The sequence below is a fragment of the Camellia sinensis genome, chromosome 1 (genome assembly GCF_055761805.1).
Source record: "Camellia sinensis isolate YWXY chromosome 1, ASM5576180v1, whole genome shotgun sequence".
NCBI classification, from domain to species: Eukaryota; Viridiplantae; Streptophyta; class Magnoliopsida; order Ericales; family Theaceae; genus Camellia; species Camellia sinensis.
In genome coordinates, this window is record NC_138961.1 from 210431865 (window position 1) to 210442965 (window position 11101).

General features: G+C 48.8%; 1 protein-coding gene and 1 long non-coding RNA gene across 2 annotated transcripts; both read right to left on the reverse strand.

Annotated features, from left to right (window-relative positions):
* Positions 1-8047: 8047 nt before the first annotated feature.
* On the reverse strand, positions 8048-9132 carry LOC145790579 (uncharacterized). The gene is made up of 3 exons (XM_082868673.1): positions 9005-9132; positions 8824-8922; positions 8048-8615 (listed from the first exon to the last, which is right to left on the reverse strand). The coding sequence occupies exons 1-3, from the start codon at positions 9113-9115 to the stop codon at positions 8208-8210; spliced, it is 618 nt and encodes a 205-aa protein (XP_082724799.1). The 5' UTR covers positions 9116-9132; the 3' UTR covers positions 8048-8207.
* A 43-nt stretch (positions 9133-9175) lies between these two features.
* LOC145790581 (uncharacterized) lies at positions 9176-10400 on the reverse strand. Its single transcript, XR_014329408.1, has 3 exons — positions 9982-10400; positions 9691-9852; positions 9176-9597 (listed from the first exon to the last, which is right to left on the reverse strand). It is a non-coding gene; the product is annotated as an uncharacterized LOC145790581 (long non-coding RNA).
* Positions 10401-11101: the final 701 nt, after the last annotated feature.

Sequence of the window (11101 nt, forward strand, 5' to 3'; positions counted from 1 at the left end):
AGGCTGAGAGAATTAGGAAGGCGAAGGGCCCTGAGGGGACTGAAAGTGCTGTGTGCACGAAGACAGACAATGCTGCGAGCATATGGACAGAGAGCACTGAGAGTGCGAGTGGACCGGAGCCAGACAGGTGTCTGTTAGCTGCCAGTGGAATGTGGTGGGAAGACGATGACTTATGTCTTGCTCACACGGATGAAGACTGGGGGAATAACCAGCCGGATGATACTTGGTATCTTGATGAAGTGGACCATATGACGAGAAGTGGGCGGTACTTCAAGCCCCCACATCTGGACCAACCCGAGGCATCCGGGAAGGATAGAGAAGCGGAGAGACAGAAGGAGAAGCAGATTGAGGATGAAGCTGTGCTGAAACAGTTAAAAAAGATACAAGCAGACATCTCCATCTAGGGACTGCTAATGGCATCACGAGTACACAGAGAAGCTGTCCTATCTGCTATGGACAAGTCCAAACTCTCCATAGACACCACGCATGAACAGCTGGTTGGGCTGGTTTTTCCGGGAGGAGGTTCCCCGGCATTAACCTTTTCGGACAAGGAGCTACCGCCTGAGGGCACAAGTCATAACAAACCTCTCTATATTTCTGTGGAATGTAGAGATAAGTGGATACCGGTGGTACTTGTTGATACCGGGTCTGCGATTAATGTATGCCCAACCAGGACGGCATATGCAATCGGGTTGAAGCCCGTGGACTTCGTCCCAACCACCCAAGTGATCAGAGCATACGACAATACCAGCAGAGAAGTGATGGGGACTGTTAAAATTCAAACCAAGGTTGGTCCAGGACAACACAGCATCGAATTTCATATCTTGGACGTTCCTGCAACCTTTAACCTACTTTTGGGGCGACATTGGTTGCACCAGGTCAAAGCAGTCTCTTCCACTCTACATCAAATGCTAAAGTACCCCCACGGGAAAGGGGTAGCGATAGTTTTTGGAAATTCATCAATCCATCCGCCGCCGGAGGTGTCTACACCCGTTTTGGAGATCGAGCACGGCACGGAGGATGTGTTTTTGTCGGGGTTCACTTTGGCCGAGGCTCGAGTGGTGCAGAATGTCATGGCTGCGAATGAGGGCATGTATGTTAGTGCACAATCCATATACCTCATGAACAAGCTAAAGCATACCCCTGGGATGGGATTAGGGAGAAGCGGCCGGAAAGGCGTCTCAGTGTTGGCCGAAGTGCCACACAACCCTCACGCTTTTGGATTGGGTTATCTGCCCACCAAGGAAGATTGGGTGAGGAAAGGAAAAGAAATGGCCGAAAGGGCCAGGGAAAAGAAGGCCGGGAAGCCATTTGAGTTAATGAACAGGCCCATCTGGGGTACCCTAAACGGACGTTTCGTCCGGGAGGGGGAAGATTTTCCATTCTGCGGCTTCCCGGAGCCATGGCTCAACGCGGAGGGGACGCGCGTGCCTGGTTTTGAAATCTTCTTCGACATACAATTATCTGGGGATGACGTTGCCGAAGCGCAGACAGACCCACCAACTGAGGTTGAGCAATGTGAAGTAGTGGATCCTGAGAGCACAGAGTTTGAAATGGGGGTAGCACTGGCGAGTCTACTATCAGATCCTCTGATCAGCCAAGAGTGCTTGGGGGATAACTCTTCGGTTTCTGTGATTGGAGATGAAATAGCTGCGGGCTTTCCAGCGCCGATCTTGGATGCATCTATCGCACCTTCTCTCATCTGGCAATATGAAGAAGGCTTTTTATCTAGCAGTTCCGGGTCAGGTAGTGAGCCGGAATCTAATTCTACCGAATCTTGTGTGTCAGAATCAGATTCCAGCTCGACTGAGTCTGAGTCCGGTATTCCTGGGGGTGATAACCCGGATGCCACAGTCCTGTCTAGGTCGTCTTTTTCATTTTCTTTTGAGTCTGTTGTAACAGAGGAATCTGACGGCTTGGAAATATTTAATGAGAATGATGTGGATGTGGTTTCCGAGTATTTTTCTGTGCCTTTGATTTATTGCTTAAATCAGGATTTTCAAAATTTTGATGAAAACAGCGAGGAAGAAATTCCCCCAGTTTTGCAACGATTAATTGATCAAGAGCAGGAAAGATTTGTTAAACCTTTAATGGATGAAATCACTACTGTGAATGTTGGTACTGAGAAGGACCCGCGGCTGGTCCAGATCGGGTCCACGTTGTCTTCAGAGGAGCGCGAGCGCTTAGTCGCTTTATTAAAAGATTTCAAAGATGTTTTCGCGTGGTCCTACGAAGACATGCCTGGAATCGATCCTGAGATTGTACAGCACCGGATCCCTCTTGACCCCGAGGCCCGTCCTGTCAAACAGAAACTCAGAAGGATTCGCCCGGACTGGGCTCTCAAAATTAAGGAAGAGGTCACCAAGCAAATTGACGCAGGGTTCCTGCTGGTATCTGAATATCCAACTTGGTTGGCCAACATAGTTCCGGTGCCAAAGAAGGACGGCAGAATTCGGGTTTGTGTAGACTTCAGAGATTTGAATAGGGCCAGTCCGAAGGACGACTTCCCCTTGCCGCACATCGATGAATTGGTGGATTTCACGGCAGGACACGCCTTGCTTTCATTTATGGATGGCTTCTCAGGCTATAATCAGATAGTAATGGCACCCGAAGACCGGGAGAAGACTGCGTTCACTACCCCGTGGGGTACATATTGTTATAGAGTGATGCCATTCGGGTTGAAAAATGCTGGAGCTACGTATCAACGGGTAGCAACTACAATATTGCATGATATGATCCATAAAGAGGTCGAGGTGTACGTGGACGACATGATTGTCAAGTCCAAAGATAGAGAGGGCCACTACACCGCCTTACAAAAATTCTTTCAGAGGATCAAAGAGTTTCGGCTGCGACTGAATCCCCAGAAATGCACGTTTGGTGTTACAGCAGGGAAGATGCTAGGGTTTCTGATCACACAAAGGGGCATCGAGGTCGACCCTTCCAAAATCAAGGCCATCTTAGAAATGCCACCACCAAGGACTGAAAAGGAGGTGCGAGGCTTTCTGGGTAAAGTGCAATTCATAAGACGGTTTATTTCTAAATTAACCTTGACTTGTGAACCACTTTTTGGTCTCCTGAAGAAAGGAAAGAAATTCCAATGGGACGGCCGATGTCAAGCAGCTTTTGAGCAGATCAAAGAGTATCTACAGAACCCACCCGTGTTGTCACCGCCAGAGCCGGGGAGACCGTTGATATTGTACCTTTCGGTAACTGAGACTACCATGGGCTGCATGCTCGCGCAGGAGTCAGAAGACAAAGTGGAAAGGGCCATATACTATCTGAGCAAAAAGATGCTGGATTACGAAACCCGCTATACACCGCTGGAGAAGGCTTGTTTGGCCTTGGTATGGACAACCAGGAAGCTGCGGCACTACCTGTTAGCCCACTCTGTAATGTTGGTTTCGCGTTTGGATCCCATCAAATATCTCTTCGAGAAACCAGCACTTACGGGTAGGCTAGCTCGTTGGCTGCTGTTGCTCTCCGAATTTGATTTGAAGTATGTAACGCGCAAGTCAGTAAAAGGGAGAGCGGTAGCGGAGTTCCTTGCCGACCATCCGGTTGAGGGGGATGAAGCATTTGAGTATCTATTCCCAGATGAAGCCATTCTGCACGTCAAAGATGAAACCTGGACGATGTACTTTGACGGAGCGTCAAACCAGTATGGGTATGGGATAGGGGTGTTGCTGATAGCGCCTGACGATTCCTGTATTCCTTTAGCATTCAAGCTCCGGTTCAAAGTTTCCAACAACGAAGCAGAGTATGAGGCATGTATTGCTGGCCTGGAAGCAGCCCTGGAACTAGGGGCAAGACGGTTGGACGTCATTGGGGACTCGAACCTCGTTGTGTCTCAAGCGAAAGGAGATTGGAAAGTCAAGGAGGAAAGGATGATAATTTACCACCAAACCTTAGATTTGTTAATCCCTCGGTTTGAGAAGCTGAATTTCACCCACCTCGTAAGAGAGAACAACAGGTTTGCAGATTCACTAGCAACTCTATCTTCTATGATAGACATCCCGTCCGGAGTCCGGATGCGTCCAGTCATTATTGATCAGAAATTCGTGCCAGCATACGAGTCGATTTCCGCCATAGATGAGGCTCAAGACGGCAATCCCTGGTACTACGACATCTGGAACTTCTTGGAACAGGAGACGTATCCACTAGGGGCAAATGCCAAGGATAAGAGGGCTGTCAGAAGAATGGCTGCTCAGTTCGTTATCTGCGGAGGAAATTTGTACAAAAGGGGTCATCTGGGAATGCATAAGCTCTGTGTAGAAGCTGAAGAGTCAAAACGCCTGATGGAAGCCATCCATGGGGGAGAGTGCGGTGCACACATGAATGGAGTAATGCTGGCCAGAAAGATCCTCAGACAGGGCTACTACTAGTCAACCATGGAGGAGGATTGTATTAGCTTTGTTCGGCGATGCCACAAGTGTCAAATTCATGCAAACCGCATGAACATCCCGCCGTCAAAACTGTACAACATGACTTCCCCATGGCCTTTTTCAGTCTGGGGAATTGATGTGATCGGAGCTGTTACCCCGAAGGGGTCAAACGGGCATGAGTTTATCCTAGTAGCGATAGATTATTTCACAAAGTGGGTCGAGGCCCAATCATACGCGGTGTTGAAGGCGTCGCACGTCGCAAAGTTCATCAGGAACAACATCATCTGTCACTACGGGGTGCCAAACGAGATAATTTCAGATAATGGTTCCCACTTCAAGAAAGAAGTGATAGACTTGTTGGAGAAATACAATGTGGCTTTCCATAAGTCATCTACATACCGGCCGCAGACCAACGGGGCGGTTGAGGCCGCCAACAAGAATATCAAGCATATACTACAGAAGATGGTGGGAACCTATCGGGATTGGCCAGACAAGCTGCCATTTGCTCTGTGGGGCTACAGGACTTCAATCAGAACTTCTACTGGAGCAACTCCATATTCATTGGTCTATGGAATGGAGGCTGTTCTACCCATTGAGATTGAGGTTCCGTCGTTACGAGTATTGGCTGAATGCCAGATAGCCGAAGCAGATTGGCAACAAAGCAGATTCGAAGAACTCATGCTCTTTGATGAAAGAAGACTGAAAGCACTGTACGACATCCAAGGCTATCAACGAAGAATTGCCCGGGCTTTCAACAAGAAGGTTAAGTCCCGGAATCTGAAAGAAGGAGATTTGGTGCTCAAAGACAACCGAGCTCCCATCCACGACCCAAGGGGCAAGTTCAAACCTAATTGGACTGGTCCTTACATCATCAAAGCTATCTGGTCAGGTGGAGCTGTGGTTCTGATGGATCTAGATAGCTTGGAGTTCTCACAACCGATCAATATGGACAAGTTGAAGAAATACTATCCTTGAGAGGCTCGCTAGGCCGAAAACCCGAAAGGGCGACCTAGGCAAAAGTCAGAGCACAAAAAATTAGAAAATATAAAAACTGAGCTCGCAAGGTTGAAAACCCGCAAAGGGCGGCCTTGGCAAAAGTTAGAGCGCAAAAGGAGAGTGAAAATACTCGAGTGAACCTTAGCCTGAACTACGTAAGGCTTGATTCCCATCTTTGGGATACGTAGGCAACTTCGCCTTGAAGTTCAGCCATAAACTTTTCCCCGATCGACTCTGTCCATTTTGATCATCTCAGTCATCTTTATCCATCAGCATTTATCGTGATCTCCGGTACAGTGCTGTTCAAACTAGGGGCAACTTTCCGTTGCCGCGACGGTGCAAAGTTACTCAGACTAGGGGCAACTTTCCGTTGCTTTGAAGTGCCGCATTGTTCTTCAGACTAGGGGCAACTTTCCAGTTGCAGGGATCTGGGGTTGTGCATTTCTGTGACAGATCTCCGGCATGTCCAGTTCTGATCCACATCGAAAATAGTTTTGAAAAGTTTTAATAAAAGTTAACTTTGTTCAAATCAATCTTTTTACGACTAAGACCATTTTTGGACCAAAACGGAAAATTTTCAGTACCACAACTTTCAATTTCATTGATTTCAAAATAGAGTTCTCCTGCTCTTGCATACAATCGAGGTTACTTTTTTAGTACATTCATAAAGAAAACTTGAAAATGCTAAATAAGCAATAAATTTGGGGCATAGTTGAATCAAGTATCTCTGCGTCCCCTCCCAGAGCTGGACGAAGCATCTGATGCCAAGCTAGTCCCAACCTGTGCCTCCTCATTGAGCCAATCCAAGCACTCATCGGACAAAGTGCAACTGAAAGTTGAAGCAGGGGCTAGGAGCTCTCTAGTCCTCCATGCCGTAGCATATCGGGCAAGGTGTGCACCCTGGATTGGAAAAGCGGCTGGGTACTCAATCCCCTCCGGTGGACAGGTCTGATCATGACCAAACTGACGCAGGAACCGGAACGGAAAATAGAATACGCAGTGGGTTAGACCAATCAATTGGATCCCAATCAGCCGAGACATACTATAGCTCATTGCCGGGAGGTTGAGCCAAGAACAACGCCAAGCAATGCCGTCTGCGGGCAAATTGCACATCCAATCGAACCACCACCTTTCGTTAAGAGCATTGACTAGGCGCGGCCGAAAGAAGTAGCCTCGAGCTGAATAAGCTGGGCAAGAGTCCACAACCTGCAACTTGTCCATTAACCATACCTAGGAGAGGGATGGAAAATGAGAGAATAAAGAACAGAGAGATGTACGATGAGAGAAAAGTGAGACAAGGGTTTTGTGAGAAAAACCGAGCCTGAGGGTCGAGTGATGTGAGCAAATATATATGTGAGGTCGGGTGGGAAACATTACCTGCAGTAGCAGTGGACTCCCAGCAAACCTGGTCGCCTCCCGGCGATAGACAGAATCTAAGCCCATCAGTGTCTCGGCCAAGGTCATGGCAATACAGCTCTTTCCTTCTCTCAAACCTTGGGCGACTTCAATCAGGCGAATGCTAGCTCCACCGAAGCTCGAGGAAAGCAGAAAATGAGACAACAAACACAAGCAGAGGGCGTGTTGCCGGAAACCCTGCCAATAATGGTTGCTGCGGTCACCGGCGTCGAAAAAACGACGGATCAAGCCGAGGATGTCCAGTTCCCCACTACAGATCATAGATCGAGCATCATGCGCCGTGAGCCCACACATCCGCCCTAAAGCCTGAGCGTGGCCAAAACGGAGCTGAGGCAAGATCACTTCAGAGCATTCAGACTCCATCAAAACCTGAAAATCTTCGAAAGTGGGACACATCTCTTGGCCGCCAAAGCTGAAAACATGCGTCACTGGATTCCAGAATCTTGCCGCGGCATGGAGAAAAGGAAGCTATAGCGGAGTACGGCTCAGCGTGAATAGTGCATTCAGGCCGAAACCCCGGAAATTCAGCTTTTCCGAGCCATCTAGAGAAGAGATCCAAGATATGAGATTTTCTGCGAGAAACGCCTCCATCTTTGTCTAAAACTAAGATAAAATGAATGTTCCCGAAGTTGAGGCTTTTATAGAAGGAAAGACACTATTCACGGGGACACGTGTCAAAAATCTGGTGGCTGCAGGACTGAATGGCCGGCCAGCCACCTTTTCTGGCTGGCCAGCCATTTACTTTTTACAGAAATGGCCGGCCAGCTGTCTCTCTCCACAAAAATGGCCGGCCGGCTCCCAGGGATGGCTGGCAATGCTGCAGTGTATCTCCTTGGCCCTGTTTTACTCTTCGAGGGAAAGTTCCAAGCATTTCCATGCAATGGGAGAGTCAAAGGCCTTTATCTCCCTCCGTTTCGGATGCGTTTCGATGCCCAGATTGTTAGAAGAACACTCTGTTGTTATTGAGTTTTGTTTATCGAGTTGTTGTTTTGCTTATCGAGTTGTTTGTCGAGCGAACGTGTTTTGTGTTTTTGAGTCTTTGCTCTCTGTTTAAGCAATTTTTGTTAAAGTCTTGTTTTTTGCGTTGTGGCATTTTGCTTATCGAGTTGTAAACTTCCCAAGGTCCTGTTATATCTTAGTAAGTTGAGTTGCTCAGTTTGTTGCGTCGGTTCACTACCTGACTTGGTGATTACACAATGCGCATTTCCATTCAATTCCATCTTTGTGCAAAATAAATTGATGCGATACGATGCTAAAAGTTTAAAATACGAACACCTTTTCAAAAGCTATTTCATTTCATCATGCTTTACAACAAACAAAGGTACAAGTTTTACAAAAAATTAAACTGCCTAACAATGTGCAAAGTGCTACAAACTACTAGCAAAAAGAAAAATAAAGCAGGAAATAGCAACATCAAAGTCCTCGGGAACGGGAACGAGAAGCACGCCTCATCCTCTTCTGCGGGACAATCTCCACACCATCATCTGAGTCAGAGCTGTCATCCTCAGGATTCCCCTCAGCCTCGCCTCTATTCCCCGAGCCAAAACCGGAGCCCCCCTCCTCAGCAGATGTCTCTGACTGACGGTCGGTAGCCTCCTCCTCCTCCTCCTCAGCATCCTCCTCCTCCTCATCAGGCTCCACCTCCACAACGTGAGCCCTGCGTCTGCGGACAGGCCCCCCTTGAGCTCCTTGAAAAGGCCTAGATGGCCCGGCTCCTCGGGAAGGCCGAGATGGCCCCGCCCCCTGAAAAGGCCCAGATGGCCCAGCTCCCCAATGAGGCCCAGGTGGCCTGGTCTGCGGCTGACTGGACCATGAAGGCATCTGAAAACAAAGATTTCAATTCAAATACATCAGTCCAAATATATACATCAGATGCAGATACAAGCAAAGGATACGTAAAGTGGGTGCATGTTAATACAGTGTACAAGTGGGGTGTGTGTCAGATGTGCTCTACACAAATAGTCTATCGATGCAGTAGAAATCAGCATGTCATCAGAAGTATGATAAATGCTAGAAAACTGAAGGGTACCTGAATGCCCGCGACAGACAACTGTGCCTCCCTACGCAGGACCATGCCCTCGAGTATGGCCACCAGTCCAACCACCTCCTCCATGTACCCTCGCGATGGCTGCAAAAATGAGCTCATAATCATCAGTGAACAGAAGAGTGTCTAAACATCTGAATGATGAATGAAAAGAAGTGGAGCATACCGGCGGTGAGTCCGGATCAATGACGTATCGATCACTGGGCATCGGAGGCTCTAGTGGAATCGGGGTCGGAGAGATAGCTCCATACTGCCACGCCATCAACTCAGTAGGCATATCTAGCCATCCAGGATGAGGATAAACCGACGGAGCCGGAGGAACCAGTCTACTCCCACCTCTAGATGTACTGGCCCTGCTAGTAGAAGGGGCGTCTGCAGCCCGAGCCCGAGCCTGGTCCGAGGATGACATACCGGCAGGCCTCATCATCGGGATATGAGCTCCCGTCAATGGTGGCATCAAATATATGTGACGGTAAGTGGCGTAGTCCCCCTCCTCAACATATAATAAAGCATCACTGCCCAGCATGGCGCCGACTACCTCTGAGTAAGAGAGCCTGTCAGCAGTCCGCATACTGGCTGGGGTACTGCGGGAATATCCTGAGAAAGATACCCCCATACCTGGCGCAGAAAGCGCTCCCCCAGGAACCATACCCTGCCAACCGGCCCTTCGAGCAGGACCCTATACTGGGAAATGCCCGACGCTCCGGTATACTGAAGTCGGAGGCCGTCACCCAGGGACACCCAGGGCTGCCATGTAATCTGCGGATGATAAATGCATAAATCAATCAGAAATCGAGAATATACAGAGCAAATCAAAGATGAGAATGAAAGGAATTGAAAGTTCTGAGGTACCTCTGAATGTCGCACAGTGTCAAAGTACTGTCACAGGCGAAGGAGAGTCTCTCGAGGCCTCGGTCGGTGTGGGCCCTCGAACACCAATGAATATGGGGTCATGGGAATCCCTACCACCTCCAGCTCTGGGGCTAATGATGGGAAGTATACATAGACCCATAGCTGAGAAAAACAGTGCAGAATGCAAGTACGAAATGCTGAGAGCAAAATACAGACTGTAAAAGTGCGTTGGGTGTGCAATGTACAAGTAATGAAAAGCAGAAATGTAAATCAAAGGGGACAGAAAAGTACCTCCCAGGCTCTCCAGTAGCCGCCAAGTAAGTCGCCCCGCCCGCGGGAGGTCGCGCTCATATAAAAGTAAAGGGTAGCCAGGCCGGCGCCACCCCAGTCATATCGATGGACCTGTGATAGGTCGACTAGAGCGCTCAGCAGGTATAGCCCAACGGTGTTCCCTCTGTCGGCGAACAGGGTAGTCCTGAAGAGGAACATCAGGAAACCACGGGCATACTGCTCCGTCTCCTCGGGAGTCTCAGGCACCATCTCCGCCCGCCGGAAATGGGAAGAGAACCAAGTGTATCGGACTCTCCCTGAAACCCTATCAACAGGCGGGCGAGCCCCCAACAGATACATCCAGGCGGCCTCCCACTCGCCCATATCCTCATCGTAGGGGATGGACCAACCTCCGATGTCTAAGCCCGTCAATACAGCGAAGTCAAAAAGGGTCATAGTCATATCCCCGGTAGCAGAGAAATGAAAGGAATTGGTGGTGTCCCACTATCTCTCTACCAGGGCCACCATCAGTGTCCTCCTGGCAGGACAACGTGACAACCTGACGCAGAAGGGCCCGAATCCTGCCAAATCTACCAAATCTCGGACGGCCTCTGGGAGCTCAGCATACCAATCCCGCGCGATGGTGGAACCATACCCCCGCACACTGCGGGAACCAACCTGCATTCAGAATGAATACATGTGTCAATAATGAAATGAAATGGGCTGTGTGCCGATGAAATGAAATGGGTCGTGCGCCAATGAGATGAAATGGGCTGTGTGCCAATGAAATGAAAGGGCCGTGTGCCAATGAGATGAAATGGGCTGTGTGCCAATGAAATGAAATGGGCTGTGTGCCGATGAAGTGAAATAAGCTACATGCAAAATCTATCTGGGCTGCGTGTTCAGAAAATTTGAAGTTTGGACTGCGTGTTCGACTTTCAGTTAAATTGTGGGCTGCGTGTTCACTATCTATCTGGGCTGCGTGTTCAACTTTCAGTTAAATTGTGGGCTGCGTGTTCACTATCTATCTGGGCTGCGTGTTCAGAAAATTTGAAGTTTGGGCTGCGTGTTCAACTTTCAGTTAAATTGTGGGCTGCGTGTTCACTATCTATCTGGGCTGCGTGTTCAGAAAATTTGAAGT

Coding starts and splice junctions, on each gene's coding strand:
- LOC145790579 (XM_082868673.1), bottom strand. CDS start 9,115: ATGCCTACTGAGTTGATGGCGTGGCAGTATGGAGCTATCTCTCCGACC. Junction 8,923..9,004: donor TTGATCCGGACTCACCGCCG/GTATGCTCCACT, acceptor TCATTTTTGCAG/CCATCGCGAGGGTACATGGA. Junction 8,616..8,823: donor TGTCTGTCGCGGGCATTCAG/GTACCCTTCAGT, acceptor CTTTGTTTTCAG/ATGCCTTCATGGTCCAGTCA.